Here is a 17,590-nt window from a genome sequence, read left to right as displayed (position 1 = left end):
GCATATATAAACAAAATACATCAAAATAAAGCTCTGAGTGTCCTCTCACTCATAATGCAAAAAATAAAGAAATAAAATGTTTCAGTCTCCCAGGGGAGGAATTTGTTTGACAGTCACGCACCACATACACACACATTGGGCTCTCACTCTACCTAACCTCCAGAATTTCACAATTTTCACTCATGTTTTAAAATTGCCACTGTGGTCCCAGTCTGAATGTTACATACAAATAAAATATATCAAAACGTGCGCCTATTTGTGCTGTCGCTCACAGTCCAAACGGATCAGTGATACCATGTTTAGTTTTTAAGATATTTGAGGCTTTGCGAGCAGTGGTAAGCCCATTCAAAGACTTCGGTTGACATTCAGCTTTGATCTGCCAAACTGCCAGAACATTCTATCAATCAGTGAGCAGCAGGTGTTCAGAGTTAGAGTGATGACATCATCATTTGAGTGGGACCATAGCAGTGGGACAGAGTTCTGTCTTAGCTGTTAGCTGACTACAGTTAAACAGTTTTACTGCAGTATAACTCAGAAACACAGACGGCAACCACCCTCACAATTTCTGCTGGAATTGTCTAGTTCTGGTTTATTATTCATCTTGGATGATTTTTCAAGATGACGTAACCCAGATATTTTTTTCATCTTGGATATTTTTCCCAAAGTTTTAGTCATCATATTTATACGCTGTGTATCGAGATTATTTCAGGAGGACTGCTTCTGAGATTCTCCTGACCTGTTTGTTCACATATGCTCCTCACAGCGGGGACTAACGGGTTCTCCTGAGGTAGGACATGATGTAAAAAAAAAAATTTAAAAAAAAACTACCAGGAAGTAGCAGACGAAGCAGCAGTCCACTAAACGACGCTATAATTATAACATTAGGTTTTATATTAATGCTACATGTGTTAAATTACGTGCACGGAGCTCGTAGTCGCTGCGTGCAGACACTTTATGCAGCGTGCAGCAGTCACAGGACAGAAATGTCTCCCCTTCTCCTATTGGCTCAAGGGGAATTCTTCGGAGAATATCCTGCTGCTTTCTCACATCAGCTCACTCGGGCTTGCTGCATTGCTGGGTCTGGCCAGAGAAACTCCGGGTGAAATCCGAGTGAAAACAATTCAGCTGGTTGTGTTCTTATATTCAGCTCCTCTGGGGAAACATCCTGAGTTTTTCACTAGATTTCATCACTTTAAATAAACCTTTTTTTTTTATGCTTTATGAGGTCATTTGTGTCAAACACGGTAGTCGTTATACCGCTTGTTTCTAACGCCCCCTAGAGTCAGTTAATCAAGGCTAGTTATCAAGTTGCCACTTTCCCAAATCTCAGATATCCAGGTGGCAAAAGCATTGTCATTTAAAAAAGAAAAAGTCCTGGCCCAGAAAATGTAGTCTCTGACAGTGTAACCACACCAAAGTGCCTCAACATCATTTTCAGTTCAGTTAAATTGTGTCTGATGGCTCCTTATGTGGCAGAGGAAGTAGGTGAACTCTCTGTGAACTCAGTGAAGGTTGTGTGTATGTGTTAGAGCTAACTCGAGGCCATCCTTCTTCTCTCTCTTTTTTTCTATCATTGTGGTTTTTTAAGTCACTGAGTTGAAATGAAGATATTCTGTTATGGGGGGGGGGGGATGACACATGCCAGATGAGAGGGATTCCTTTTTCATTAACCGTCTGGAGTATTAAAAACAGATAACCCCCCTGATCCTGACTGACTGTAACATTTCCCACACTGCGAAGCCTCCCCTGAACTCGAGCAACAAATCACTTTGGGGCTTTTAGCAAAAGGAATTCTTAGAAATGTTAAACATGCAAACAGATCCTGCTTTGATTCTGTGCTGTTGAAATGGACTTAAAACACTATTGTCAGTCTTATTAGCTTGGCCTGTTTTTTTTTTGTTTTAACAATTTGAAACAAAACGTGAAACGAGGTGGGAAGCGAGAGTCCACACATCGACAGCTTCGTGAAGTTGACACCTGGCTCAACGCGAGCGCTCAACTCACCTTTGTGCTGTAGCATCATTGTGTAGAAGACTCTTCTTTTCCAGGTGCAAACATTACACATGAGAAATGAAAAGCATGGAAGAATGGGAATACACTTACTTTTGTTTTCGCCCCAACCTGACATTAAATCTCCACAGAATGCACTTACTTTTATTGTTTGAACTGCTATGTCTGTCATCTGCTTTACTCCGTCTCTGTCACATATTCAGTCCACACTCCCAGTTTTCCCAGTAACGAGACTCCTGAACGTGCTGGGAACTCTCGACATCCTCTACAAACGGCTTACCTGGCCTTATTTCGTAGACTAATATAAAGATTTTCTTCTGTTTCTATTCATTTTTTCTCAAGTTTGTCTAGCTTTAATTATGCAAGATTTCTGGGGCAAAAACAAGCCACCATAAGACACCTCAGGCTCTGCAAAATAGTAAAGGGGCATTTTTCATTACTTTCCAACACTTTAAAGAAAGCTGGTGTGTCGCACAGAAAACAATTATTAGTTTTTAGTCGCAGCGTGTTGTGAAAAACTATCAGGAGATTGTCTTGTTGCTCTAACCTACTTTCCACTCTTGTTGTTTTTATTGGCATGGATGTGGATACCACAGCAAAGCTAGTAAGTTTTCCTTCTTTTTCTAACAAGCACATAAACCTCTTGTTCCCCTCCTGCACTCTGGACAGTTCAGGGTTGTCACACAGAGCAGGAAGCTGGCAAGTGTTTCCTAAATGACATCCTCCGGGGTCAACCTCCTGCTTGGTGTAATGTCACATCGTCATTACACAATCGCTGTCTTTCTATTCCACTCTCTTCCTTCTGCTGTGCTCTGATTTATGGTGCGTGTGTTTTGGGACTTTTGCTGTGCTCAGGTTGTGGGAGAGCATCGCATTCATGGAAATATCCAGAAATCCTGAACCTAAGAATGTGATAGCCATTGGCAGATGTGTTTAGTATTCAGGGCCAAACTTCTCTCACGGAGCTAACCAGAAACAGGACTCCCTCCTATTAGTTGTATTTGGCCAAATCAAGATGAGTTACAATCCCTCACGCTTTACGCTTGACTCAAAGAGATTTGTGACAAACATTGGAGATGATCGAGTCAGAATCCCAGAAACCAACGTTTCTTTTTTAGGTCAGTATTCTTTATCGGCTCCTCAATCCTTGTCATCGAGTTTTAGGTGATTTCTTTCTCTCTTTTTTTTAAATGTCTCTTATTTTTATACCTCCCTGTCTCTTGTCTAATATCTTGATCTCTCTCTCTGTATCTTCTGACCCTCCCTTCCTGTAAACCATGCGCCTCTGCTGAAATGAATCGTACTCCTTTTAGAATGCAGAGAGCCACATAGAACAGTGTGGTGCACGTCTTCGTGGAAAAGCACATTTTCTCACTAAAGCCTCTGAGAGACGTTAAGTGTGAGCCACAAGCACTTAAAAGGTTCTCATTAAAGGCCATGTGATATTCATGGACTAAAACCTTATATCTAGACTTGGTCAAGTCAAACATTTCCCCTCCAAGAAGATGTTTCAACTCACTCTCCTCTTCTTGACAGCTTTACTGCACTCTATAAACTCTGCATTAAGTGTATAGATACAATCTGTGCACACACACACACACACACACACACACACACACACACACACACACACACACACACACACACACACGCCTGTAAAAGACAAACACATCATTTATTACAGTAATTTCATTTTTCTCCTGACATGCTTCCTTTGCTTGTTTCGTTGTTATCCTTTTAATTGAATAAGACATGTTTACAGGGTTAGCTGTTGGTCATTGTGTCATACATGTAGTCCACACACACCCACACACACACACACACACACACACACACGACACCCGTTTCGTGGGGGAGCAACTTCAGCCCAGCAGAACACCTCTGGGTGTTGAAATTGTAGATGAGGCGCATGGAGGCGTACCAGTCAGTCAGTGTGTAATGGGGTAACGTTTCTGCTCTTAAGGATTGTGAAGTGTGCTCAGACGTTTATGTATTTGCCTCTCAGTAATAGTTTAGTCTCTTTCCTCCTTTTGTTGCTTCGAAAATTAAATAAATATCGTCTCTTAATATGTAAAGTGCTGGCCTTTTGGTGAGATTCCACATTTGTAATGAGGAAAATGGCTCTGCGGACCTCTATGCAACACCATAAATGTCAAAACAATCGCGAACCCTCCGACAACACCGGACAATTCAAAAGTGTGGAGTCGGCGACTTTACTTCTACATGGGGGAAAGAGTTTTACTAAAGAACGCTCAGATCTCGAAGGTTTTGGTCTGCTCCTTAGTTTGTAGCAAGATGCTGCTGCCCTCGTTAGATCAAAGGTAAACAACATGTAGCTCTTAAGTCTTCAACAGAGTGCATTAAAGTGCTAAATGTGTTTTGGTAGCAGTTTGCTTTAAGTCCTGCCTCTAATTAGTCGTGTTTATTTCAACGCAAGTCTATTTTCGATTGGCTTGATTTTCATCTAATCAACCAGAAACAAATACAGATTTAGATTGAAGGCTTAATTGGTCTGCCACAAAATGCTCTCTAGTCTAAATAACACTTACTGGCAGCTGGATCCAAATCTTTTTTCTTTATTTTCTTTTTTTAAGTTTTGCCTTAATTCAAGTTTTTAAATATTGTCTTTGTGTTGCATTTTCAATAACTAACTGAATGCAACACAGCAGACTGATCACATGTGGAATCTTTATTAGTTATGTTTGTGCAGTTTTAGGGTTCAGATTGCTGAGCGTGCCGAACCTCATGCACTCAATCAGATCAAAAGTTTGAAATGTGTGAAATCCTGACTCTTCCCTAAAGTTTGACTTGATTTGCTTTGTATGGAGCTTGTTCAAGAAGCCTGTGTGAAGGGTCGGCAATATCATCAGAGGCCCTCTGTGTCTGTGGGAGCCCTCACTGTCAACTCTTTTCTCAACTTCATTAACAGAATACAGATATTCCCTATGTCTCACTATTTTTGCTTCTGTTAAAGAGAAACTCTGTGCGTGTTTCATCACAGTGACAGAAGCTGGTTTTGGAGCGGACATCGGGATGGAGAAGTTCTTCAACATCAAATGTCGGGCTTCAGGGCTGAGACCAGATGTGGTGGTGCTTGTTGCAACGGTCCGAGCGTTAAAGATGCATGGCGGTGGACCAAATGTAAGTCAACAAATCAACGCTGTAGTTTGATGGAATTGCTTTGAACATATTCAACTTCGCCGCCTCACCTCATTCCTTCTATCAGGGCTGACCGGATGAGGCCTTAAAATGTCAGATTAAAGGCTCCTACCCAGATGTTTTATCTGATCTCATTGAAATGAAATTACCAAATGCATAGAAGATTTCCAAGAACCTGAACTCGCATGTGACACTGGGATGGAAAAAGTCTGAATTTGCCAATATGACGAGTTGTATGCTTATGAAGAACCACTTTTGTCTAACTAGTTTACCAAATCATATTATCTTTATCTTTGTCTAAAAATAGTCTGTGTATATGTCCCGTACTGAGAAACATCACAAGGTTGCATAAAGGGTTTTTGTTTACTTTTTGTAGACCATGGTTTAATTCTTATCCCCCCCAAGTTTTGAGTGTTCTGCCTGTACATTGTACTGGATCTCACCTCGCTTCTATAGGTGAATGATCCCTTTGTTAACACAGAGTCCAAGCATTGAAGGTCCTACTTTTTTTTATTATACTCTCAGAGAGTGTTGAATGGCCTATATTCATGCAATTAATAACAACTGAAGAACATTATTCATCATTTCCTGCAGTATTTCTTGAGTGATTCAGCTGGAATAAATGTCTCAAACTGTTAGTGATATCTTTAGACTTTTCTATGAAAAAAGAAATGAGGCGAGGAAACGTCCGTCTACATAACAGATAAAAGTGTCATTGCATTTTCTAACATACTGACATTGTTTTTCTCCTGTTTTCAGGTGTCAGCAGGTGCACCTCTTCCCAGAGAGTACATTGATGAGGTATGAATATGAACTTGTATGGCACTATGTGCATCTACAGAGACAAAAAAAGACCAAAGTTATAGAGGCACGTGTTTCCTCTTATGTATCCTGAAGACTTCTTTGGGTAATCAATAGCTTAATGAAGTTATAATAACATGCTGAGCCTGTGTCATTAGCTGAAAAGGTCACGATGTTTCCTGAAATGTAATCTATTTAAACCTAATGCAAGACAACACTTACAAAACAACATGTTCATTAACATAGAGCTTTTTAACAATGTGCCTGTGTTGTGTTCTTTGAGTGATTTATCATGGCAGCCATGCAGTTTGAGGGGTTAAACAGCTTTCTCTTAATGTGGTTTCCTCGACATTCCCCGTGTGCCCTTTGGGCCTCTTACACTCCTGACCTTCCGTGAGCACGTAGAGGAGTCGGATCAATCTGAGAGACATGAAGATGACTTACTGCGGCACAGTTCACACAGGTTTCGTCCTTTAGCCCAGTTGTACCAAAAGCTTGGGAAACGAACCAACATTAAGCACATGTAGAGATATTTATGTGTGATGCTCCAGCTGTTCTCCGCCTATATCAATAAAAACTTCGCCCACGAACATCCTAAAGAGCACTTATTTGATTAACAGCACAAATAAAACCTTTGCATTAGGTTTCCGGGCATTTGGGCCTCAGCAGAGGGGCGGTGGAATTCTGTGTCTGTGTGTGTGTGTCTGTGTGTGTGTGTGTGTGTGTGTGTGTGTGTGTGTGTGTGTGTGTGTGTGTGTGTGTGTGTGTGTGTGTGTGTGTGTGTGTGTGTGTGTGTGTGTGTGTGTGTGTGTGTGTGTGTGTGTGTGTGTGTGTGTGTGTGTGTGTGTGTGTGTGTGTGTGTGTGTGTGTGTGTGTGTGTGTGTGTGTGTGTGTGTGTGTGTTCATATCTGGCTGGAATCACTGGTCCTTCAGCTGAGTAAATAATGAAGTAGTATAAGTTAATTGTGAAGCTAGTAATGAGAACCAGAAGTCGTGGAGAAAACAGGACCAGGGAAATGAATTTATAGACCTGTATGGCCTTACTGCTCTAAGCCTCACACACACACACACACACACACACACACACACACACACAGAGACACACTCTGCGAGATACGGTTTCAGTGAAACTGAAGTAGCTGTACATTGTGCTGTTAATATACTTGGGACTTGTACACATAATGTTATTTAGTATGAGAATGATCAGTGAAGAACCGTACACAGCAGGATACTTCCAGTTTATTCTTCCACTACAGGGACGTCCCTTTATGTTGTCGTTTAGCGAAGTTACAGTGGCAAGACGGAAGCGTCCTTTGAAGAGGCAGAAATCTTGGATAATTCCAGGCTCATGATCAACAGACATGTTTCATTATTTTCCAACAGGCTTCAGCCGCGCCGGGCTACTATTTTTAGCAGCATGAAATGTTTTACATCCACATAATATGTATCAAGACATGAAGTTACTGAACAGAACAGAACTTCTTTTTCAAGGTTTTTGGAGCTAATTATTAAAATAAAAAAAATATGTTGGAATTACTCTTCTGGACAGAAAATTGAACCGGGCACATAAAATCTTCAGTCTGCAAGTCTAATGAACACACACACACACACACACACACACACACACACACACACACACACACACAGCCTTTCAACTTTCTTCTTCTTTGAGTTTTTTCTGTCTTTGTCCTAGATTTTTTTTTTTATAGTGACTCACGCTTGTCTGGTGTATGACGAGCTGTAGTTCTTCATCTGGATGATTTAATTTTGAATAACAATTGACCATGTGCTGATGTTTTTCTTTCTCCTGCAGAATCTGAGCCTGGTTGCAGGCGGTTGCCATAGCAATCTCAGGAAGCAGATCCAAATAGCTCACCTTTTCGGAGTACCAGTAGTAGTGGCGCTCAATGTCTTCACGTAAGATGCATGCAGATGACACATCCACAAATACATAATTCTCCATAATAATCAGTCAAAAAACTGCTTGGTGCGTTCATTCCACGTCGAGATGATGTCTCGTCGCTCACAACGTGTTGTCATGTTCACCAAGTACTGCTAACAACCTTTCCCTTGATGGCCCTTTAGGACGGACACTCAGGCAGAGATTGATCAGGTTTGTCAGATAGCCAAAGAGTGCGGAGCGTCAGACGCTGTGCCGTGTCACCACTGGTCACAGGGCGGGCGAGGATCCGTCGAGCTCGCCCAAGCTGTGAAAGAGGCGGCCAGCAGACCCAGTGACTTCAAGTTCCTCTACCAGAAAGAGGTGAGAGCAGAAACTGTGGAGGAAAACCGGCCCTCATTATATATATAAAAAAGTCCCCTCTAAACACCCTGTTTTTCATTCATTTTGGATCATAACTCTGAGTCATATCTCATGTCTGTTTTGAGTTGCTTGTTTGAAGTGACTGATGATGTTTTCTTTCAGACTGTAGCCAGACAATGTGGCAGTATGAAAACATCAGCTGGTTTCAGTTAGGGACCTTGGGAGAGTTGTGACTTAAATTAACTGATCTTGTTACGCTGATGTGTGTGTGTGTGTGTGTGTGTGTGTGTGTGTGTGTGTGTGTTTGTCTGTTTGTTTGTCTGTTTGTTTGTCTGTTTGTTTGTCTGTTTGTTTGTGTGTGTGTGTGTGTGTGTAAGCTTGCACCTTTTTACAGAATTCATGTTATTTGATAGTTCTACTTTCTATTTACTTAACAAATCAGATTTAAGGTTGTGTTAAAATATATCCAGTGAAATGGGATGATGAGTGAGTGCAGCGTTTATTCTTCACATTTACAATTTGACAAGGCAGTTAGGTGGGAAGCCAAGGGAACATCAGGGTAGGGAGGACACAGCTGAACAACAGGGGACGTTTGCTGAGGGTGCAGAATGTCACAGGAGGGTGAAAAGTGTGCAGCATGTGATGAATGGCCAGACAAGAAATATGGCATGCTGAGTGTCTCATTTATGAGCCAAATTGTCCAAAATCAACTCTTCGGTAGATCATATTTGTATATTTGAATACAGTGTGTAGTATAATGTACATATAGGAACAGTCAAACGTGTTCTCTGTCTGTTATGGATATCTTTTAGTAATCCTGACATCATGCTGATGTGTATTTACTAAATCTAATTCCCTGTGACTGTCGTGCTCATCATGTGTTTCTGATGCTCCGTCTTTCCCACAGATGCCAATAGTGGAGAAGATCAGAACAATTGCCCAGAGAGTGTATGGAGCTGATGACATCGAGCTGTCTCCAGAGGCGGAGGCCAAGATAGATTACTACAATCAACAGGTGAGATCACTGCTGCTGCTGCTGCAGCTTCAATAACATCTGACTCCCACAGCTCCTATCACTCTTTCTCTCTCTCTCTCTCTCTCTCTCTCTCTCTCTCTCTCTGTCTCTCTGTCTCTCTGAAATAAACGCACAGATATTAACCTATTTTTCTTCCCTTCTACGCAGGGTTATGGTTCATTGCCTATTTGCATGGCCAAGACTCACCTGTCACTGTCACACATGCCTGACAAGAAGGGTGTCCCTACTGGATTTGTTTTGCCAATCAGAGATGTTCGCGCCAGTATCGGAGCTGGCTTCATCTACCCACTTGTGGGAACGGTTAGTAACTATAATGTGAAGAAGTTCAGATCAGATAAGTTTATAACTTTATTCTGTGTCGTGTAGCTCACAGTCTCTGGGCTTTTTTTTTTTTTTTTAAAGCTCCTTTTGGCAACCCCCTTTTGGACATTGGACTATTTAGCTCTGTGTGATAATGTTAAGCAGTGTTTCTGACAGATTAATATTTCCAGCTTCATTTCAAATGTCAAAAAGACAACTTTCAGTGAATATTTGTTTTGGAAATTGTTTTAAAGGCTGTCTTAGCAACATGCTACTTTGCAGTTGGGGTTACAGGCTATAAAATAACTTTTACAGCCTGAAGTATTCAATCTCATGTTCATCACAATGGATTTAATTCTGTTTCTCTTATTAGAAGATAACACAGTAGTTGTCCTGATTGCCATGAGACTGAGCTGGTTAGTCCTGAGTCGGCCTGGCTGGAGCCTCTCGGTTGACGGTAGATGACGATGGGCCAGGGCAGGAAGGAAGCAGCTTCCTGAGCATTTTTTGCCTCCTGCTGTTTCACCAGCCTGCCCTGAGGTCGAGGCTTTGATAGGCCAAGACAGAGGTGTCAAACGCCGGGCATGCTGGGAAAGGCATGGGGCAGCGTCTTGGTGTGGCGTCTGTCCAGTCTCCCAAAAATGTCCTTTGATCTGCTGCGGTCCGTGGAGCCACTGTCACGTCGACAACCCTTGAACTGTGACTCCTAACCCAAAGGGAGTCTCCACATTTCTCTTTGAACTCGGAGGCTCAATGACTGTCTGCCTTACTGACCCACAGATTGCGTTTTTTTAAGTTATTCAAAGCAGAAGTCAAACCTTGATTCAAGGTTTGCCTCTGTTCTCCAAATATTCCAGACAACCACATTTTACATAATTTATTTTTTAAATGATGAACTCTTCATACGAGTAGATCCTGTTCTGAATTCGATGCACACGAGGACCCCAGTTTCATATCATCCTGAGGAGACCTGCACGTTGCAGAGAAACTCAATGTTTAACACCTGAAGCCAAACCAAAAAGCACTTCATAAGACAACTTCTTTGATCAAACATGTTTCAAACATATTTGACTTAATCAAAGTTACAAACTCTCAGGTTCCACTTGACTCCAGGAAGTGAAAACGTATCAAAAACCGAACCCCTGAAGCGATTAAGGCCTGAATGTGAGAAGGAGGAGGGTGGATGGCAGTAAAGGGTCTTTATGCAGTAGGGGTAAGAATCAGGAAGGGGCTGATGTCACTCTTCAGATATGTTGAGGGAGGGGTCGCTAGCAGTAGCAACAACAGATCTCTGTAGAGATCATATCCCGTTAGAGCTGCCTCTGTACCATTAAACACAGAACTTCAAATGACTACAAATGAATGAAAGCTATTTGTTGTTTTAGAAAGTCTAAAAGTCTTTCGACTGATTTCAGTCTTGATGTGGAAAAATAGCCAATCAGTGATGGTCGTCTTCACCGGTTTTGATCTGGAATCCGCCCAGTCTGAGACGGAGAAAAAATGCTTCCGATTCCAAGACGAGACAGAGACTTAAGAACGATTTGAAGTACTACAACACAGCATTACAATCCAAACGGTTTTAAAGATCAGTTACTAAGGAGAAGCTGTGCACTCTCCCAGGGGAGCGTTTGACTAGATAATGAACAAGTTCCTCTTCATACCGTTCTTTGATTTGTTGCGGCCAACTATACAGACATACAGTTTCATGAAATCTACATCGAGGCCAACAGGTGGTCTTTTTTTACTTCAGGATATTTAACATTCAATCTAAAGCTCATAGCTTCTTTTTAACGCTCCATTAAACTTTAATGGCAAAGTTGTTTTCTATTGAATTTAAATTCATAATCTCCTCAATCCCCTTGTGTGGCAACTGTGCAGCTATTGACCCAGACTGTCCTCCAGGATCAGTGGGGGGGGGGGGGGTTAAAATCCAGCTACATTGTCTCCCCAAGGCTTTTTCCTGACAAAGACACATTGTGTTTGGGTATAATAGAGGGACTGATTTAGCCAAGTGGAGTTCCCAACTTTAGCCGCAGAGTGTTTTGTGTCTTTGTGACTGCCAACTTATTCTCAGGCTGGAGAGGAGGACGGACTGGCAGAACAGCGCATCCTTTGTTGCTTTTAAAAAAAAAAAAACACTTGACAGTACATCTTCACATTTGAGCATCTTTTGATAATCTTCCTGTGTAGCCTGACACTTTGCATGAAAAAGCTGCCAGGCAAATGCTGTCAAGTAATCAAGTTACTTTGAAAAACTGTTTAGTGAAAATGTTTGAACAAGTTTGGAGCCTTTGAGCCATATCTCTGTTTTTATCTGATATTCATTGTTCAGAAGTGTCATTGAGCAGTGACGCAGACGTGTAGGGTCTTTGTGAAGGTTGATGGGGGGGGGGGGGGGGGGGATGTGTACATCCGTATACTTTTTGACCACAGTTTATGGTGATTCCTCCTCGTTTCTATGGATATCAGGGCAGTTTAAGTGTGACCTCGGACCAGCTGTTGATATTGCATCATCAAGCACTGACACTGTCAATCTAAGAGGAAATTCAATGTTTGCGCCCCCTGGAGACAAAATGATAACTTTAATCTCTTAACATGATCGTCCGTGTGTGTAAGTGGTGTTTTATAATTATAACCTACACACTGTACTACACCCCCGCAAGTACAGTATTTACAGGCATGAATAAGAACTACATACAATGATCATGTTTTATAGCTTTTGTCAGTCACATAGAGACGGCCTTATTCACTCCAGTGACGTTATCTAACAGGACGCAGTGCTCTTTTTTTTTAACACTTGTTTTTGTTTCTCAAGAATCCTACTTAGTCTGATGCATCTGCATGGCTACCGGCAGTTTGGATCCTGAAATACCCATGAGCCTTTGCCACCCTTGCTTAAATACAGTTAAGTGCTAAAAAAACAGCATCATAGTTATTGAACTCATCCGAAATGATCACTTAACGTAAACATTAATCAATTAAGGCTGCACTTTGTATGATCCATTCTTTCACCCAGCTATTTAATAGTGACATCACGTAATGTCCGGGCACTGTGACATCACACAACTAAAAGCAACACCAGGGATGATGTCACTCTTATCCCGTCACTGTTCTTAATGCATCCCATCAGAGTAAGAGATGATGATATGAAAGGGCTTTACTTCTGCTCTCAGTCTGAGTCATCTGTGATTCACGTCCTGGAGGGAGGATGCTCTCGACAGTATCATGTGACAGCGCTCTTTGTTTACACGCCAACAAACGGAGAGCCGTTATCATCAACTCTGTCGTACCGTGTGAGCATGTTCACCTCATTTTCATCTCCTGGTTGAAACGAGGCAGAGCCGCGTTTCCTCAGACAGGAAATTGGCTGGTCCCTTCCCTCTGTCTCATTTGGACTAATGGGCTCATAAAGCCGCCCCTGGGTCGGAGGGAGGGAGGGGGGGGGGGGGAGAGCATGCAAAGAATGTCGCTCACTGTCTAATGAGCGAGACAATTTACTTTTTTAGCTTGGACAGGGTGATCAAGCTGAGTTCAGGGAGAAGAAAATCACTTTTTGAGTCCAACAGTTACATGATGAATTTTAAAACAAACGATGGTCCATACATCTGACTCATTGACCTTTCATTTCACAGTCAGATGTTGGTATCTAAAATGATAGTGAAACTCATTGCACTCTTATCTGTTGCACTTGCTGGTAAGAACAAGTTTTCTTTACTTGACGTAACGAAGTCTCAAGTCACATCCTGCCTCTTCTGTTCCTGCCACAAATGTCATAATTCCATTAGGAAAAGTTCCCCGTTATCAGTTTATGTTTTTCTTGTTATCGAATTGAATATGTCTCCACTCTGCTTCACATGGCTACAATTCACTTTTCAAATGATTTTTAACAAATAAATTTGACACATGTGTGACTGTCAGTACTTGACTATAAAATCTAGTTTTTCAAACCGGCCCCCCACCCCCACCCCCCGTCCTTCCTGCTGTAACATTGATCCATCGGAGCAGAGTGTCACCTTGTATGGAGTCTCCTAACTGTGTCTCATATCTGTGAGGTAGCCTTTTGTTATCTATATCATGACAACAACAGTGTGAACAAAGCATCCATTGTCTGTGGCTAAAGTCCTCTCTGCTAAAGTGGATGTTGTCAACACATTGATCATCTTTCGGCCCAGAGATGAATGACTCTAGATTATAGTCATTGAACCTTTGGATGGAGGATTTTTTTCCTTTTTCTCATTGAGGTTTGATACTAAGTCTGAGCTGAGACACAGCTGTGTTTAGGCAGAGGGCTTTTAATATGAGCTCTGAGTTATTATCCAGACTGCAATCTTACCTTCTTAGTTGGCTCTTTTGTCACTGACATGTTATGAGACTCCTACTTAAAGCTGTAATGATGAACCAGTTCTTCTTCCTCAGTTAGGTATATTCTTTAAACACTTTGATCATGAAGATTGCTGGAAAGTAGGTTTGAAAGTTCGTTTGACCATGAAACTAAAAGCTGAGGTGACTTTGTTTGTTTGAGCTTTATTGACCAGGTATGTTTAACACAAGGAATTTAACTTTGGTAGACTGTGCTCTCTCTTTACTATGTACACTAAATGTTAACAATCAACTGAAAATATAAACAAGTAATCAGAGACTAATATGTACAAGAATAATTAAGATGATGCAGTGGTGAATAAATAAGATAATAGTGCAGTGGTAAGTAGTGCTAAAGGATGATGATGTAAACGTCGGTGGTTATTATAGTGTGCGTAGATGATCCTTTAAATGAAATACATGTACATTCACAGTGACAGTTTAGTTCCAGGGTTATTTCGCAGCAGCAGGTCTGACACTCTGTGACTGTTCAGCGTTCATCAGAGTGACAGTCTGGGGGAAGAAACTGTTCTTATGACGGCTTGTTTTGCCGTACAGGGATCTGTAACGCCTGCCGGAGGCGAGGATCCTGTTCACTGTCATGTAAGTGTTGATCCAGCGGATCGTATGTGCGCCCCATGTACAGAGGCTGTAGTCTAAGTGGACAGCCTGGGTTCAAATCCGACCTGCGGCTCTTTTCCCGCATGTCTATTTTCTCTGTCTCTTAGCAAAAAAAGATCTTTATCATGTTCTTATTGTCCAAAGATTTTTTGTTGAGTACAATTTGTAACTTTTTACCTGCCCTCATGTTTCTTGTGACGCCTTACATTTGAAATGAACTGTTTAAAATCAACAGACATTGATGTCAGTGTTTTAATGCCTCTGGGTTGACAGACCGCCGTGACCTGAAGCTTCATATTTTCAGTTTTAGCCGTCCATATCTTGTATGTCCAAGGAACACCATTTGGGAATTTCTATCAGTTTGCAGTTCAACACCACCTTCTACTTGACTCAAATATGAACTGATTAGTGATTAGTCTTTTTGTGGTTAGAGTACTTTTTTCAAATTCCTTCAGTGTTTACCACAAGTCTGATCAGATTTAGATCCCACAAGCTGAAACGTGAATGGTTTGGTGAGAAAAGGTACAACCAGGGAGAGTAACACTTGCTCAAGTCGTTTTAGATGAAAATATAACTGAATCAACTTCCTTCACTTTCTTTCTTTTTCTCCCACTGGAACAAAAACAAACCCTCTCTTGTGTTGTTTTCATCAGATGAGCACCATGCCTGGCCTGCCCACCCGACCTTGTTTCTATGACATCGACCTTGACCCGGTCACCGAGGAGATCACTGGGCTCTTCTGAGCAGTAAAGAATACAAACAGGTATTCTTTCTCTCACATAAAAAAGCATTATGTCATAATACATCCCAGTCATCTGAAGCAACTTTCATTGTGTCATTATAAATATTTTAAAAGTGATCTCTTTGTCAATTAGTTGTTATATGAGACTTTATTTCCTCCCTGGAGTTTTTAGTTTACGACCTTCTTCACTCAGTGCCAAGGCTCAGTGAAGCTGCTCTCTACTGCACACATTTCAAATCATCTTCCTGTTTTGCTTTTCTTTGTTTCCCAGGATCCACCGCTGTTTCCAGTCACCTTTTAACTTCCCACATCCCATTGACATGTTCTGGAAAGCAAAAAACACTTCACTGGAGCCTTAACTTGATGCTGTATTTGCACATCTGTGTGATATGCCAAAGTTGTGTGTGTCATATATGTTGTGTGTGTGTGTGCTTTTGAACTTTCTGTGCATTGTTCACTGAGCATAAAGAGTCGGTGAATTCAATTTAATTCTAACTTTTCATAAACTTGAAATTCCAATCATTTCTTGTGTGTTAAATAAGTAACTGAGAAATCGTACAATGACGCTACATTTTGAAACCATGTCTTAAGCTTTTTAATTGCAAAGGGGGCAGCTTGTTTATTTACGTATACATATGAACTGAATTGCTGACGTACGCACAGAAAGCCATTCTGTTGGTTACATGACCTCAAGTATCCAACCCTGCTGGATGCTGCTCTACTGCCTTAGGAAAAAAAAAAAAAAAGAATTTTATAAGCATTGTTTCAGAGTAGCATTTTATGGGCGGCACAATTACACATCCAGCCTCGTTTTTGAGCTTTCATTGACACATTTGTTATTTTAATGTCTTTAACAATAACCTTAAACAACTCATTCAATGTTTGGGTTCTGCTGTGAAAATACCTCTCATGTATTCTCTTGAGGTTAAAGCTTTATATCATAAATGTTTACAACTGTTTTGTGTCTTTCACTTTTCATACTTTTTTTCCTGCTGCAGTTTCAGCTGGCCATGCCATTATAATCTTGTTTTGATAATCACATAGAAACATGATTAACATCCAGTGTGTGTGTCCTGACCCGTCACTTGATGCGATTATTTAATGACTGAAACACAAAGCTATTGTTATATCTGAGCGAAGTGAAGCTAAGTTTTGTTAAGCTCTCCATCAGATTGAATGGTATCAGTGTTGAACTAACATACAATAAATGAAAAATGTATCCATGTTCTCATTTCATGTTTAACATTTTGGTTCTCAAAGATCAAACGTGTGTGCCTTTCAAATAAACCTTTTTACTTACTCCAAAACTGTGTTTGTGTTTTCACACCCACTTGTTAACTTGGGGTTCTGCCCGTCTTTGTTTGCACGCTCCCATTGTTAGAAGTGTGCCTAAATAAAGCTAACGGTCTGGGTTTGGGAGGGGAGGGGGGGGCCCCAAGCAGCACCCCAGGGTGCAGCATCTGTCATTATAAGGTGTTTTGGTTTGCAACATGGAGCCAACATGCATGTGTGTGCCTGTCATAGCTTGAATTCCACACCTGCTAGGTCTGTTATTCTGTGTTTTCGCCAGGCATGATCTGGCTCTTAAAGTACAGTCAGGGCTTTAGGAATGCTCTCATTTACAGTAGTCCTCCAACTGCATATTTACTCTGTGTGTGTGTGTGTGTGTGTATTTAAGTGAGAGACTGAACCCTCTTGTTTGGAGCTGATGACAGATTTGACGACATGGTGTTGATGAGGAGGGAGCTCCGTCACTGCTTTGTTATGTTCTGAAAAACCCCCGCAGTGTCAAGTTAAGAGTTGTTTATGTTGAACTGTAGACTTGATCTGCTGTAGCCTCCAGTTGTTTAAGATCTTGTCTTTTAGCGCTCATATTTAATGTCTGCCTAATTTCAGTACCAAGGACAGGTCCTGTTGAATGTCAGTGTGAGTGTGACATGAGAGCTGCTGGGAAAAAAGAAGTATTCAGACTTCCAGAGGCCAGATATATCGTGTTAACTTCCTTTAGAATGTAAAAATGGCAATAGTTGCTGGCCGTCCCAATCAATGATCAAGACGAACCTACGAGAAATTAAATTTATGCAAAATTGTTACACAGTACTTTTTGTATGACTGCGCTCTCAGATAGTGTTTTATATAGAATTTGGAGAAATGTATCTTGAGGAAACTAGTTTTAACATTCATGTTTTAGTTCAGTTTGTATTTTTTTAAGACCTTTCCAAAAAGGTGTTATAACATGTGTTCTACATTACATTTCACATGTACATTCAGTCTGGTAATCATTATGTAAAAACAGCTG

General features: G+C 41.1%; 2 protein-coding genes across 3 annotated transcripts in view; one reads left to right on the top strand and one right to left on the bottom strand.

The window, feature by feature from the left end:
- Nucleotides 1–16,598, top strand: part of mthfd1l (methylenetetrahydrofolate dehydrogenase (NADP+ dependent) 1 like) — a 35,284-nt gene extending 18,686 nt beyond the window's left edge. For both annotated transcript variants that reach the window (XM_079360818.1, XM_079360819.1), the window contains exons 21-28: nucleotides 5,012–5,151; nucleotides 5,929–5,970; nucleotides 7,784–7,887; nucleotides 8,056–8,233; nucleotides 9,141–9,248; nucleotides 9,417–9,569; nucleotides 15,203–15,312; nucleotides 15,563–16,598. In XM_079360818.1, coding sequence (XP_079216944.1) covers nucleotides 5,012–5,151; nucleotides 5,929–5,970; nucleotides 7,784–7,887; nucleotides 8,056–8,233; nucleotides 9,141–9,248; nucleotides 9,417–9,569; nucleotides 15,203–15,292 — 815 coding nt within the window. In that variant the 3' untranslated portion in view covers nucleotides 15,293–15,312; nucleotides 15,563–16,598. The remainder of the gene's footprint in view (nucleotides 1–5,011; nucleotides 5,152–5,928; nucleotides 5,971–7,783; nucleotides 7,888–8,055; nucleotides 8,234–9,140; nucleotides 9,249–9,416; nucleotides 9,570–15,202; nucleotides 15,313–15,562) is intronic.
- syne1a (spectrin repeat containing, nuclear envelope 1a) overlaps nucleotides 1–17,590 on the bottom strand; it is a 286,238-nt gene that overhangs the window by 65,680 nt on the left and 202,968 nt on the right. The gene's annotated exons all lie outside the window — the stretch shown is intronic.

This window comes from Symphodus melops (assembly GCF_947650265.1).
Source record: "Symphodus melops genome assembly, chromosome: 1".
Classification (NCBI taxonomy): domain Eukaryota; kingdom Metazoa; phylum Chordata; class Actinopteri; order Labriformes; family Labridae; genus Symphodus; species Symphodus melops.
The sequence above is the reverse complement of the archived record's forward strand: the minus strand, read 5'-3'. Positions and strand labels throughout refer to the sequence as shown.